This window comes from Schistocerca serialis, chromosome 6 (assembly GCF_023864345.2).
Source record: "Schistocerca serialis cubense isolate TAMUIC-IGC-003099 chromosome 6, iqSchSeri2.2, whole genome shotgun sequence".
Taxonomy (NCBI): Eukaryota; Metazoa; Arthropoda; class Insecta; order Orthoptera; family Acrididae; genus Schistocerca; species Schistocerca serialis.
In genome coordinates this window covers 536,081,626-536,095,975 of record NC_064643.1, presented here as the reverse complement: position 1 = coordinate 536,095,975, position 14,350 = coordinate 536,081,626, and the positions used below count along the sequence as shown (strand labels likewise).

At 38.6% G+C, this 14,350-nt stretch overlaps 1 protein-coding gene across 1 annotated transcript in view; it reads left to right on the top strand.

Moving 5' to 3' along the window:
* LOC126485143 (gamma-tubulin complex component 6) overlaps window positions 1-14,350 on the top strand; it is a 256,718-nt gene that overhangs the window by 211,322 nt on the left and 31,046 nt on the right. The window contains exon 15 of the mRNA XM_050108806.1: window positions 9,118-9,437. Within this exon, the coding sequence (XP_049964763.1) occupies window positions 9,118-9,437 (320 nt within the window). The remainder of the gene's footprint in view (window positions 1-9,117; window positions 9,438-14,350) is intronic.

The window sequence follows — 14,350 nt, the reverse complement described above, 5'->3', positions numbered from 1 at the left end:
GGAGAAAATGCAAAGGGATGTACAAGGACTGTCAAAGGGTCGAATAATGCCATCCAGTAGTTGCTTGTCAAATCCCCTTTTGGCTACTGCCAGGCAATCAATTGGTATTTTCTGCAGGCATACGGGTACTGGTTGGCCCGGAGTAGTCTTGATAAAATGTCTCATGTTGTGTTTCAAAGCTTTCCTCTCTCTATGTGGCATAGTGATTGATGGGAACTGTGAAAGCAGCTATGTGTGAGGGTAGTTTGAAAAGTACTCTGAATGGAATAGAAAGAAATGACTAATCACCAAGCAAGGTGGAATGGTAGTTAGCACACTGGATTCACATTCAGGAGGGTGATGGTACAAACCCTGATTTAGGTTTTCCATTATTTTCTTAAATCACTTCAGGCAAATGCGGGGATGGTTCTTTTTGGCCGACTTCCTTCCCTATCCAATGGGACCGATGACCTTGCTGTTAGGTCCCCTCCCCCGAATCAACCAGTCTACGAACCAACCAACCAAATGACTGATCTCAGCAAAAGTCTCTGTTTTTCAATGTAGCCACCCTGTACACTAACGCACTTGGTCCTGTGAAGCTCCAATGTCTTCATCCCACCTCAGGCAGGCTTGCAAAATATCCGCCAACTTCGGGTGTAAGTTCTTCATTTGAAGAGAATCTCTGTCCACTGAGGAAAATTTTGAAATTGGGGAATAAATGGTTGTCCCATAATTTCGTGATCAGTAAAGATAATCTATCAGCAGAATTCCATTTGCATCTCAGAAAACTGACGCCATGGTCTTTCTGGCTGACCGTGTTGCCTTTGCATAATTTGGTGGTGGTAAATCAACATGTGTCAATTGCTTTGACTGTTGTTTTGTCTCTGGGGTGTAGTAGTGGACCCAAATTTTTGCTGTGCTCACAAACTGGCTTAAAAAATATCGGTGATTGCTCTTATAATCAGCCATACAATGTTTGGACGTTTCCATTCTGCTGCACTCCTGCATTAAGACCAGTGACTCCCATCTAGCAGATAAGTTCTCATATCAAATTCCACTGTTAAAATGTGATGTGCCTGTTCAGATGACAGCTCTCCAGCTTCATCAATTTCTTGCACTTTCAGCTGATGACCTTCCATGACCTGTTATGCACATCTGCAATAATTTCTGCGATAGTGGCACATCTTGGCCAACCATTACACAGATTATCATCTAAGTATGAAATTATAATGAATCCAGACCATTAGATGCTTACAGGAGTTGATAAATATCAACGGGGCAGTTGAAAATGTGTGCCCCGACCAGGACTCGAAGCCAGGATCTCCTGCTTACATGGGCGACACTCTATGCGACTGAGCCATCGAGGACACAGAGGATAGTGCAACTGCAGGGACTTATCTCTGACATGCTCCCCTTGAGACCCACACTTCCAACTTACTGTCCACACACTACATTTGTAGTGCCCCTGCCCACAATACTCATTACTCGTGGCAGTTAATCTACCAATTCCTGTAAGAGTTTGGGCAATATGAGTGCACTCACATTGAAGAAGATCATTGGCTGGTAAGCCTTATCTATATGAAGATGGTATCTGTTCTTTCAGACAAGTCAGATGTCAGATACTGCCACGAGTAATGAGTATAGTGGGCAGGGGCACTACAAATGTAGTGTGTGAACAGTAAGTTGGAAGTGTGGGTCTCACGGGGAGCATGGCAGAGATAAGTCCCTGCAGTTGCACTATACTCTGTGTCCTCAGTGGCTCAGTCAGATAGAGCGTCTACCATGTAAGCAGGAGATCCCAGGTTCGAGTTGCACTTGGGGCGCACATTTTCAACTGTCTCCATTGATATTTATCAATGCCTGTAAGCAGCTAATGGTCTGGATTCATTGTAATTTCATTCTTCAAGAGCTGCAATATCACCAATGGTAGCCATTGTTTCGGACATGTCCGAAAGACCAGATACCATCTTCATGTATCATCTAAGTTGTCCTGACCAATTTAGACTCACTTGTCCACATGATGACAGTTGAATGTGAAGAAGCAGAGTCTCCCAACGTGTTCTGAAAATCAGCATGAATTCCTTTTCTTTCATACGTTTCTTAATACCTTACATAATCACTGTTGGAATTTCAATTTTTTCCACCTTCACAAACCACTACACAGGAACAACAACAGATAGACTTCCACACTATAGATATCTACCCATAGCATTGGTGCATCACGTGTTTACTCATAAAGGATGACCTGGTATTACATGGGAATCTCATTGCGCTAGCACTCGCATGTGGTGGTGATTCCATGAACTTTTCAAACTACCCTCATAAAAAGTGTTTTGATTCTTGTACCTGTCTTGTGAGATGAGGTGCCTGGATGCCGTTAATGATGCTGGCTGAAATTTTGTTGATTAAACAACCATTCTTGATATTCCATAGCAAATTGAAAATAACTAGGAAATCTGCTCCTATTAGCTTTGATAAATCTGCTACAATAAAGTTCCTTTTATACTTCCTGCCAAGTCTGAAGTCTACTGGTAGAGTTTTCTCACTGAACGTCACACCTGAGAATTATAGTGGTGTTGGTTGTCTCAGAACTCAAAGCATCTTTGGTGGGTACAAAGGAGCATCTGAGCCCATGTCTATCAGGCATTTGCATCACCACATTTGAGCTCTGTCTCTGTGGTTTTCCTACACTTAAACAGCTGTTCACTAAGGCACTGGTAGCTGTAACAGCTGTTATTGATCTATTTGTTGTATTGGCATTGTGTATAGCTTAAGGTGCTGGTCAAAGCTGTCTTCAACCTCTATAAGAGTTTGTCTAGTCACATGGTGGTGAGCACTTTAGGCCTGTTGACCGAAATGGTTGTGATACCAAAAAAACTGGCTTCCTTGTAAAGGAGCAGAAGGGGGTTCCTTGTCATCTTGTGACCTTTCACTGTTGGAAATTTCTGCTTGTTCTCATTACACCATTAAAGTTCATACATGGTGTGACAACTGTTGTATTTGTGTCTCATTTGTTGCAGTTCTTTCTGGAGACCTGTGAAGCTCTTCCGCTGTAATACTTTGACTACTTCTGTTGTCACTACAACTGATGGTCGTTGAAGTGAGAACGTTCAGAGCATTTGACCATCAACCTATTCAAGTGAATTTAGGCTTAATTATGAGTGTGAATTTATGGTGGTTGCCACTGGTACCAGCAAGCACTTGACAACAACATCCAAAGCAATGAGTCCAGCATTGATGTGTCATATGTGAGGCCAGAGATACTGTGAAGGAGTTTTGTTCACGTCTCTTTATGATATAATAACTGGCGAATTTATGGTGCCCTTGATCAGGAAATCTATTGCATCACTGTTGAATTCAAGCATTCATAACAATTGAGTGTGACTATGATATCTTCCACCATAGATGTAAACTTTGATAAAGTTTGCTGATGACATAGGCAGACTTTGTCTTATACTTTGTTATCACAATATAGAAAAAATTTGCTTCCACTTGTACAAACCAATCTTTTTGGTTTTGTGACCAAAAAAGTGGTATACAGAGGGCCGCATATAAGATCAAACCAGTTTCTGATACACTGCTTATACAACAAGTACGGATAAAATTTGGACTGGGCGGCTTTTATCTTGCTCTTTCGTCCTTGGTGCTGTCTTGTAATTGTCTGTAAATTCTTGTCTTCCATTGTTGACTTGATTTAAACTTGTGCACTTCATGAAACATCCTGGCAGATTATAACTGTGTGCCGGACCGGGACTCAAACTCGGGACCTTTGCCTTTCACAGGCAAGTGCTCTACCATCTGAGCTATCCAAGCATGACTCACGCCCCATCCTCACAGTTTTACTTTTGCCAGTACCTTGTCTCTTCCCTGCCAAACTTCACAGAATCTCTCCCACAAACCAAGTTCAAGTCTCGGTCTGGCACAGTTTTAATCTGCCTGGAAGTTTCAGATCAGTGCACACGCCACTGTAGAGTGAAAATCTCATTCTTTATGTGCTTCATGTCCATAAAACTGGTACGGCTTCATAAAACCAGGGTCACCACTGGTGCTGTTTATATACTGCAGTTGATGTACAATAAAAAAAAACTGGTGCAGTACTAAATTGTATTATTAATTATTACTGTTCATAACTTTGCTCAGACATCAAGAATATTGAATCAAAGACTATATTTTCAGAAGAAAAAAACTAGGAGTAAACAATAAGAGCTTTCAGAAACACAACTGTACTTTGCTGTGTTGGAACCTCTCTGCTCACAGTGCTGCCACATCAATTCTCTGTTGTCCGCCACAGTTGAGTCAAGATGGTAGAACACTAATGAAGTTGCTGTTATGAACAGTTGTGAGAAAACAAGTTAAAAAGTTGCAGAACGCAGGAAGTTGGTAACAGACATGATCTCATTTGTTCACAAGTTGTTGGCTTCTGTTACAAAAGTAATGAGTACTTTAGATTTTTCAGATCAGATTCTTTATAATTCAATTTTAGATGAAGGTTTAGTAAATTATGAAGATGAATGTTCTTCATATTCTGTAATGTCAGTTGCGCTGTGAAGGAATATTTGTCGTATCATTTTACAATCGGAACAAATGCAACTAAAGTTTTTTTGCAGTTATAAAAATAAAGAAGAAGAATAAGAGGAAGAAAAGAGGAAGGTCAGTGAAAACTAATTGTGTGTGATGCCTGCTCTCACTAATAATTTATGAAGGCACCACTTTACATGAGAGCTATCACCATTACATCAATCCATCAATCGTTAAACAGAGCATCAATCCATTTTTGATCTTGTTTAAATTCTACAGTGGACTGAGAAAAATATTGTTCACTAGCACCCATTCTTGCTGATGCTGTACACTTTAACATGTAAAAAATATATCTCAGTTGCATTGTTTGATAATCTGTGTACAACCAATGAACATCATAGTCTGCCCTGTGCACATGAATCTACCCTAGAACATACGCTTCTACTTGATATACTCCTGCCCCAACTCTTAAGCCTTGCTCTCCTCCCTTTCATCCTGTTCGCTTGTGCACTTTTAGGCTATTTAATACCATAAGTGTTTTTACTAAAACTTCTATTTCTTGAGTTCTTACTAGGCTGATCTGAATAAAATTAGGCTTTTGTTCCTTCTAGCTGGCTGTTTTCGACTCTGAAAGATACATCCCCATTTAAAATAAAAAGCTGCAGTTACTGAAATCATGAAAGTACATGGACCAAAACAATACGAAAATTATTACTAGGTTTTAGCTTCTGGAAGAACTGGTTATATCTTTTGAAACGATAATAATGAAGTCCATGTGAAGTTGAAAATCATCGCATAAATGATGTCACAAAAAGATCTGTGCATGTAGATACAATTACCTAGAAGATAACAAGATAATCAAACTTTACATTAAAACTTGTGAATTTGTTAATATTAACAATTAATGTAATTCTGAGACAAGGCTATAAATAAATCAGAGAACATAAGTTCATAATAAATACAGAAAAGATCTGGGAAAGTGAAGAAAACACTGCAGCCTGGTGGTATCAGAACCTGTAATAAGTAATGGCTTAGTGCTTTATTTACATTTTGAACAGCATAAGAGAAGGAAGTACTTCCATTTTTATAGCTACCACTCTTTAACCCTCGAGGCGGCTCACCTATATATAAAGTGTGCCAGCCACAAATAACATTGTCTTGTATCATTCCAGTGTTGTTTTCAATTGTTGCAAGCTCATACCTATTCCTTCATTATTGCTTCAGCTGACACAGTGATAAATTGGTGCTGTCTTAACACTCAAGTGAGCAGCAGTAACGTAAAATAAACAACAAGCTAGGTGAGAAAAAATTTACAATCCATGCAAGAAAATGACCCAGGATCCGAGCCTGCAGTTCAATCCCACAATGAGGCAGTTATGTATGAGATAATTAGCAATTGAATAAACAGTTGGCTTGTATCTGGTGCAACTGTCCTGTTTAATGCTTCAACTGGCTCATTACTATGGGGTAACTCTTGTATGTGGCAACAGAGTGATACAATGAATGTTTATTTTATCATTGTTTAATTAAACTAAGATTAAACTATGATTTTGCTCATACGTGTTTACCTTTGTAATATAAAGACAGCCATTCCCTACATGTGTACAAAGTATGCCACACACCAACTTGTGTTATAAAAAAACTACGTGCCCACTTGAGGGTTAAAATAATTTGTTCCATCCATTAAAGCTCAAGTGCTTCCAGTTGGCCCAAGGTAATAAAACAAAGACATTATCATCTGACTCATGACCTCACCAGCATTCTTCGATAGTAACAAGTTATATCTGAAATCTACCTATCACTGCCTATTGGAAAATGTGTGTTTTTTGTCATGGCCCTGCACAGTTTTGGCCTGATTTGCAATAAATGTGCTCTTCAAATGAATTGTATTATCCCCTTAAATAGCATCAGAAAGGGGGCATAGCTAATGTACTTCTCCTCCTCTTCCTCCTCCTTGTTGTAGAATACAGTGATTGATCAAAGGGCAACTCTCCTAACCCCGAATCCTCTAACTTACGTTTTTCTCACTATTCACATTTAATGTGCACTCTTCCTATATCATATCCCATGGTTAACGGCTTTTTTGAGGACAAATTAGTATAATCAGTGTGTGCTTCATTATTTTAGTGGTGGGAACATAAAACATACATTTTGAGAGAATCAAGAATTTGTCAAGTGCCAATTCTTGTGAGTGGCCTTTTTTTTTTTTTTCAAATTTTGCTACAATACTGAATTTCCAGCAGACTCCAAGATTTCATGATTTTCAACATTTTTGGTATGTTCAGAACTGATTCCCCTAATTATGACTTTTACATCTGTGAAAGGACCCAAAGAACTGTTTTGGCACTAGGAAATTCAGTAATTCGAATTAAAAGTGGTTACGAAAACAAAATTCTTCTAGTTGTTAGTACTTCAGGAGGATAGAGATGCCATTTGTAGAAATTTTTACAGTAAGAAACACGAAAGTGTTGCATTGAATGTCAGTGTTTAAAGTGAGAGTAAAAAGTGAATGCAGTGTTAGTGTTCATGGTCACAATCTTACATGAATTTTTATCCAGGTTTTGAAAATCAGGGTGTACAATTATGAATAGGTATTAATAGGTATATACCCTGATGAGCCAAAATGTAGGACCACTGCCCACTGCAAGACTTGAATGCCACCTGGTAACTTTGTGGGCACGTGATGCAGCAACTTCGCAAAAAAAGGAAGATTATTATAGCCAGGCACCTGGGAATGAAGATGTTGAAAATGGCCAAGCTGGCCAGCCGTTTGCATACTACTGTCATGGACTTCTATGGGAAGTGGTTGAAGGACAATCAAACCACGAGTAAGTGACAAGGAGTTGAACATCCATATCTCATCACAGTAGAGGAAGTCAGAGGCATGCCCACTCTGTAAAGCAAGATAGGCGGCAATCTGTTTCAGATCTGATGACAGAGTACAATGCTATAGGTGTTTCGGAGGACATCATTCGGCACACGTAGTTGAATGTGGGATTCCGCAGTAGATGACACCTACTTGTTGCCAAGTTGACTCGCTTACATCATCAGTTACAATTGTAATGGCTACAGAATCACCAAGATTGAACCACGGGTCAATAAAAAAATGTCACTTGGTAGAATGAATCACATTACTTCTTACAGTAGGTCGATGGTCATATCTGAATGAGCTGTCATCTGCACTAAAGATGCAGGCTGTTGGGAGTAATGTTATCTTATGAGGGACATTCGCCTGGGCTTCTATGAGATCTGTGGTAGTAACTGAAAGCACCATGACAGCTGTGGACAATATAAACATTACTGCAGATGACCTGCATCCTTGGTATCTTCCCTGATGACGATGACATCTTCCAGCAGGATAGCTGTCCATGCTGAATATCAGAATCGTGTTACAGTGTGTTGAGGAGCATTATAGCCCTTTAGCACCAGGTTTACCTATCTGAATATGAAGAACACATCTGAGAGACTATCTGTGCCACATCTGTCCCCACACACCACCTGTCTGTAATATACAGGAAATGCATGTCCTTTGTGTGGACATCTGGTGCAACACCTGCAGACATCCAACAAGGTCTTGTTGAATCCATACACTGCAGAATCGTTGCTGTATAGCTTTCTAAAGTGGGTGACCAACACAATATTAAGCAGCATGTGGCATAATGTTTTGGCTCATCAGTGCATTTCTCATTTATGTAAATCAGCCAAGTGAAAGTGTGGTGAATACAGTGTATGAAGCTCTGTAAACTACGATTGAAATGTGTATTAACTTAGGAAAATGTTGTTTAATATTGGTGGGATTGTATATCTATAGGCTCTTAAAGTCCCTAGAAAATGTTTTGCAATTAAAGCAGCTCCTTTAAACTACATAGGTGCAATCCATTTTGCTGCAGAATGTTTTGCCACTTCACTTTGTTGTTCAAAGAATACCACTATTGATGGTTTCTTGGAGATTCTTAAATAAGGGGAAATTCTACTGCTAGCAGAATATAGTACTATGGTGCAAAACAACATCTGAAGCTGTAGCACCAAGAGCCTATGTACCTGTGTCATGCTTCTTATTTTGTCACATTTGTTCTTCACTGACTACTATTTCTGGCCATGAGTTTAATTCAGATTTATTGTGCTTGTGATGTTTGTTAAACTGAAACATTCATCATTATTTATTGGCTGCTTTCTTTACAGTAGCAATATATGTTGACTGGTTAGATGTCTGAATGTGTAACACTTACTTGGAATTTTATGCCTTTAACTTTCTTCACTTTTTTGCTCCAACTACAAAAGAATTAGTGACTCGCTTTATATGCCCCAGATTTTTTTTCCCCCCCCTTCAGAATTTTAGTTTCATAATACATTTATTTGATGGATGTTGCATTAATATCATTTAATCTAAGTCACTTTTTATTACTCATGTCTCCTCTCACACACCTGTCCTTTCTGATTATATGGCTAGCGTGTTTTCTTTTCATTCTTGAGCCCCAGTTTCATTAACTGCTAGCAATTTAAATTTTGGGTTAAGAGGTTGATAATTTATTGCTGTCATGTCTCAGCTTTGTGAAATTTAAAACATTATCTTTTTATATAATATTTACATTAATTTTGTTAATGTTTTTCTTAACACAGGAGCACATGAATCAGTTCATTCATCCCGTCTCCTAAATGTATCAACGTTGAACAGAGTCCTGGCACGTGCTGTGAGTGGTTCACCACAGGCAGAGCGTGATGTGAATTCGTCACGTCTCTGCTTCTCATTGTCAAGTACAGCAGCAGGTCATTTGTCCCATACCTCCCCAAATATGTTTTCTTCATTAGTGCTGGGGTACTCAGTGGAATGGCCATTGTGCCTCATTCTTACAGAGAGTGCCCTGGCCAACTACAATAGCATTTTTGGATTTCTGCTGAAAGTTCGGCGCATTGCGTGGGTTCTTGAGCAAAACTTTAAGGTAAGAATATTGTTCAACACTTTACAGTAATCTTAGAATTTTTGTCATTTGTACAAAGATATCCTGATTTTTCCTAAAAGACTACTTGACAACACAGTCACAGTGCATTTTATGCTCCAGCCAGTGACTGTACTAAACATATTCATACTAGTGTAATTCATATTTGTTGCATCTTAATTTTGCCATAAAAGCAGTTTAGTCTTAAGAAGCTATATCTTTAGAAATAAGTGATGAGATGTGAAATGTTGTAGTTTCATTCCGTCACTTTACACATACTATCACCGAATAGAGCAACATAGAAACAAAAGAATCTGTTAGACAGAAATTTTTTGCCATAAACTTTACATAGTTGATATAGTAATTTCTGGTTAAGTGGTCATAACAATCTAGTAGAAGAGGAAAACTATTAGTCACAGAATATTACATTACATTATTTAATATTGCAGGACCGTAGGGAAATGAATTTTTAAAAGGAGACTGTTGTCCAATATGGAAAGAAGCAAAAACGCTTTTATTTACTATTGCAGGACCATAGGGAAACGAATTTTCAAAAGGAAACTTGTCCAAATGGAAAAAAGCAAAAATGCTTCACTCTCTGGTTCGCAGCAGACAATACAAATAACACTTTACAAACACTATGGCTTAAAGAACCACAGAGTATGAACCTGACAATGATGGAACAAAGTGTTGGAGGAAAAAAAGATTATTCGGCAGAATAGTGTAGTGTAATTTCCTTTGACAGTTTACTATATTTCTCCATTTGAAGCACACAAATACAGAAAGGTAGGGACAAATAGATCACAGACAAATGGCTGGATATCAGCGTCCAGTGGGCACAAAATTTGAGCAGATGATAACAATGCCATCTTCAAGTGCACTGATGAACTGACTTCCCAGTAGCTGCTGCAGTGCTTTTATCCCCCCCCCTCCCCCCCCCACCCCCCTCCCCTTCAAACCTGCCGCACTGTCGGCAGTCCGTGCCCAGGAGAAGGCATACATCTAGCACCACCACCACCACCCTCCCCCAGTGCTGCCAACTCATTGCTCTGTCAACAGTTCACACCCAGATACACATGCTGATGGTAACTTCACTGTTGCTCCGCCTTGCACTGAAGTCAGTTCATTATGGAATATCTCCTTCCTCCTCTTAGTCAGACTGAGTGCAGGTTCCGAGTCCTTACTAAAGATGTAGCCACTATCAAGGCTGATTAGATGTTCTATTACTCAAATCTTGGTAGGTTCTTTAATGACACAGTGGCAGAAGGAGGCCTTCGTCGTATGGCCACATGGAAGAGACAAGCTGAACAGTTGCCTCATACATTTCAATTCTGTACACCAGAACACCAGTTTTACCATAAAGTCAAGTGGTTGGAGCGCTCCCCTTAAAAAAATTAAAAAAAGAAACAGTGAACAGCATGTTTGGCCACAGCAGTTACTGTAAGAAGATGCTCATTAACCTATAGCTATATGCAGACAGCTGCCACCTCCCAGCACAAAGGGGCAGGGTTCTCAGAAGATTGGCACGTAGAGCTGACACCTTCTCTGACAATGAGAGTGTCAGCCGAAACATCTGAGGATGGTGTTCCAGAAGAGCAGCTAGACAGTGTGACAAATCTACAGAGCTCTGTGTCATGCACTGAGTGTGCAACTGGTGCAAACAGAAGAGAAACCTTGAGAGTGTGAGCCCACTGTGTTTATTCCATTTATCCACGAAGATAGGATAAATTCTCCTTAAAACAAAGTGAAGACTGTTTTCCACCCATCATCTGAAACATGGGCACTGCCTGGTAGTATCAAGGACAACCTCAGATTATGTAAGTCCTGGGTCTATCAGGTCCCTGCCAGTGTGGCATGACATAATTATGTCGGTCAGATGGTGCATACTGTCAAAGATTGGTGCTGTCCAGTGTCACACCGAACTGCAGCAGCCTAACAAATCTGCAGTAGCAGAAAACTGCCTAATGTCTAACTTTCTGGGACTGCGCCATTAAACAATCTATCAAGATTCAAGTAAGGAAATGGCTGATCAGTTGTGATAGTGACTACATCCCCAATAAGGCCTGGGAACCTGCACTTAGTCTGATTAAGAAGGAGAAGATGGTATCCCACAATGAACCAACATCAGAGGCAAGTTGAGCAACAGCAAAGACATTGCCAGCAAGTGTCCCTCTGCACGTAGTGCAGACAGAGCAGTGAGTCAGCAGAAGGAGGAGGAGATGCTAAACGTGTGGCCAACCACGGGAGTGGACAGTATACGGAGTGGCAGATCAGAGAGAGGGGAGGAGGAGATAAAAGCCTGACACCAGCCCCTAGGCAGTCAGTTCATGAATGCACCTGATGTTGCTAACAAGAATATTCTGCCTGTTCAGACACTAACAGCCTACTGTCCTCCTGTGAACTTTTTCGTACTGAATTATGCAGAAAAAAGTTGAAGAATTGGAGAGCTCTTTTTAATTTTCTGTATTGTTTGTTTCATTGACTGCTGCTGTTCTCACTTAAATACAACACTAATTTTGGTATTTGTAGTTTATATGTAATTAAAAAAAATTCCTTGGTCAGAATTGAAGTTGCATTATATTTACGAAAAGAAAACATTTTAGACAGGCGGTACTTTATTTCTGTATTGTTGTTGGTCATTTTTAAGGTATTATGATCTTTCATTAGTTATGATACTTGCATTTTGTTTTACGGCTCAGTGTCACTAGATGCAAAGACTGAATATGTTCTGTGTGATATCATACTATTTGCAACAGTGTAATTAAATGACTCGGTCTATACCACTGAGTACCAACAGCCAACTCACCTGTGTCTGTAGCATATTCTACAGGAAACGAAAATAAGGTGCCAGCTGGAAAAATGTTAGGAGTTAACAAAAACTCGATTTTGAACAGAAAATAGTTTATCAAAAACGTCCAGTTTCTTCAGCCATAAAATGTGGAAGGAAAATAGTTATCTACTAGCATCACAGCCTGTCAAAACAATAATATTCATGATGTGTGCTATTTTGTATGACATGATGTGGAACTTGTCAACAGTTATATTAAATGATATATAATTTTATTATTCCCACTGACAAATGCTTTCTCTCTTACCTGTCATCACTGTTTCAGTAAATGCAGGTGGCAATATGATTTGTGATGCTGCAGTTCTGACACATTACATGATATTTCTAATGCATTTGAATAAAATGGTGCATACATCACATGGAATCCTGTGAATTAAATGACAAATAGCAAACTATTGACAATAGCTAATATTTTAAGTTTCTGTAATCTTGATCACACCAGAGTAAGGAGCCGGATATTTCATCTATATGAAAACCATGTTGTGTCTAAAGGTTGTCGCTGTAGCTGTACTAAGATCCAGACAGATTTTAGATAAATTTTTCCTATTTTTCTTGATTTAACTAAAAAAAAGCTGGACCAGTACAAACAGCCCATGTTCATTGGCAGAACAGACAAGATGGCTCCTGCTTTACACTTTTAGTTTCGAATCTGTAGATGTCACAGAGTCACACCATTTCTGGACCAAGCACATGACAGATTTCATCCAGCAGCTCTATCAGATGATAGGACCGTAACAACTGTTTGCATGGCAAGTTGGTGGTGATTTTCTCAAAAATGAAGATTTTATTGTGATAATTCTCTCTACTTGTCCTTAACACTAACAATAGACTTTGCAACTAGAATATTAATTGAAATATAAGACAAATATAAGATAGCTGTGATGTAGTTGATGACAGTTTCCTTCATAAATACGTTATTGACACTATATCTTACCAGGCATCATGGATCGAAACAATAGTTCTAATGGTATCCAAGGAAAGATAAGGGTTTGAGTCACAGGTTACAGTGGTTGTATGTTTTATTAATAGTACATCTAGATAGCACAAATAATAGAGAGCATCAGAGTTTATAATTCCCATACATTAATACACATGACTAAAAATGCTGACAATCAGTTGTGGCTCTTTACAACAGTACCTGATTGATCCAAAACCAGCATTTTATTAAGATAATGGATTATACAGAAGTATATTAAAACCTTATACTAACTTCAGAGTGAAGAGTCAGTCACCTTTCTCACATTTTTTATAGTTGTCACCATTTTAAATATTTGTCACCTGTTTCAACCTTGTTTGCTCTTTTAGGGAGAAAATAAGTTATTTACTTTTATTTCAAACTTTCTGTATTTATGTTTGTTCATTTAACTTTTTGGAATGCTCCAGTGATGAAATTTGAGATAGGTTGTTCCTTTTTATTTTTTGAGTATTTTTTATATTTTGTGTAACTCTTATTAGTGTCAAATATTCCTTTATTACAACTGCTTCTCTTTTTGCTGCAGATTCTAATTTTGCTGTTGTAACAAAATTGCTGCTGTTCAGTTTTGAAAACTATCTTTTTGAAATGGTAAAATGCAAATTCCATAGTGACTGGCTTGAAAAGACAGATAGTTTGAAAAGTAAAGTCTCTGCATGGGGGAAAATGTTAGTGAAAGTGAATTATTTTGCAGTGTGTGTCCTTGTGCTACTAAGCTTGACACAAAATGTTTTCAGGTAATTTTTAGTCATTCACTTCCCACAAAACATAAGTGTGACTATGAAATTAAATGTGGACAATACCAATTACTTTCAGATGAAACAAAACAATACAGAGGCCAAGTATCAAGGATAGTTCCACCACTGCTAAATTAATTTGGACAATGAAGTCAGTGGTTTCCAATTACTCTATAGATTTGTCAAATAATATTTCTAATCTTTTTAAGATGATGATCCTTGAAAGTGTTCCTGAACATTTCTCATTTCTGTCTAAGAACGAAATATCTGTAACTGATGGACTGGTACCCTATTTCTGTGAACATAACGTTAGAAGAAGCGTATCAGTTATATTACACAATGAGTTTTGATGAAACTG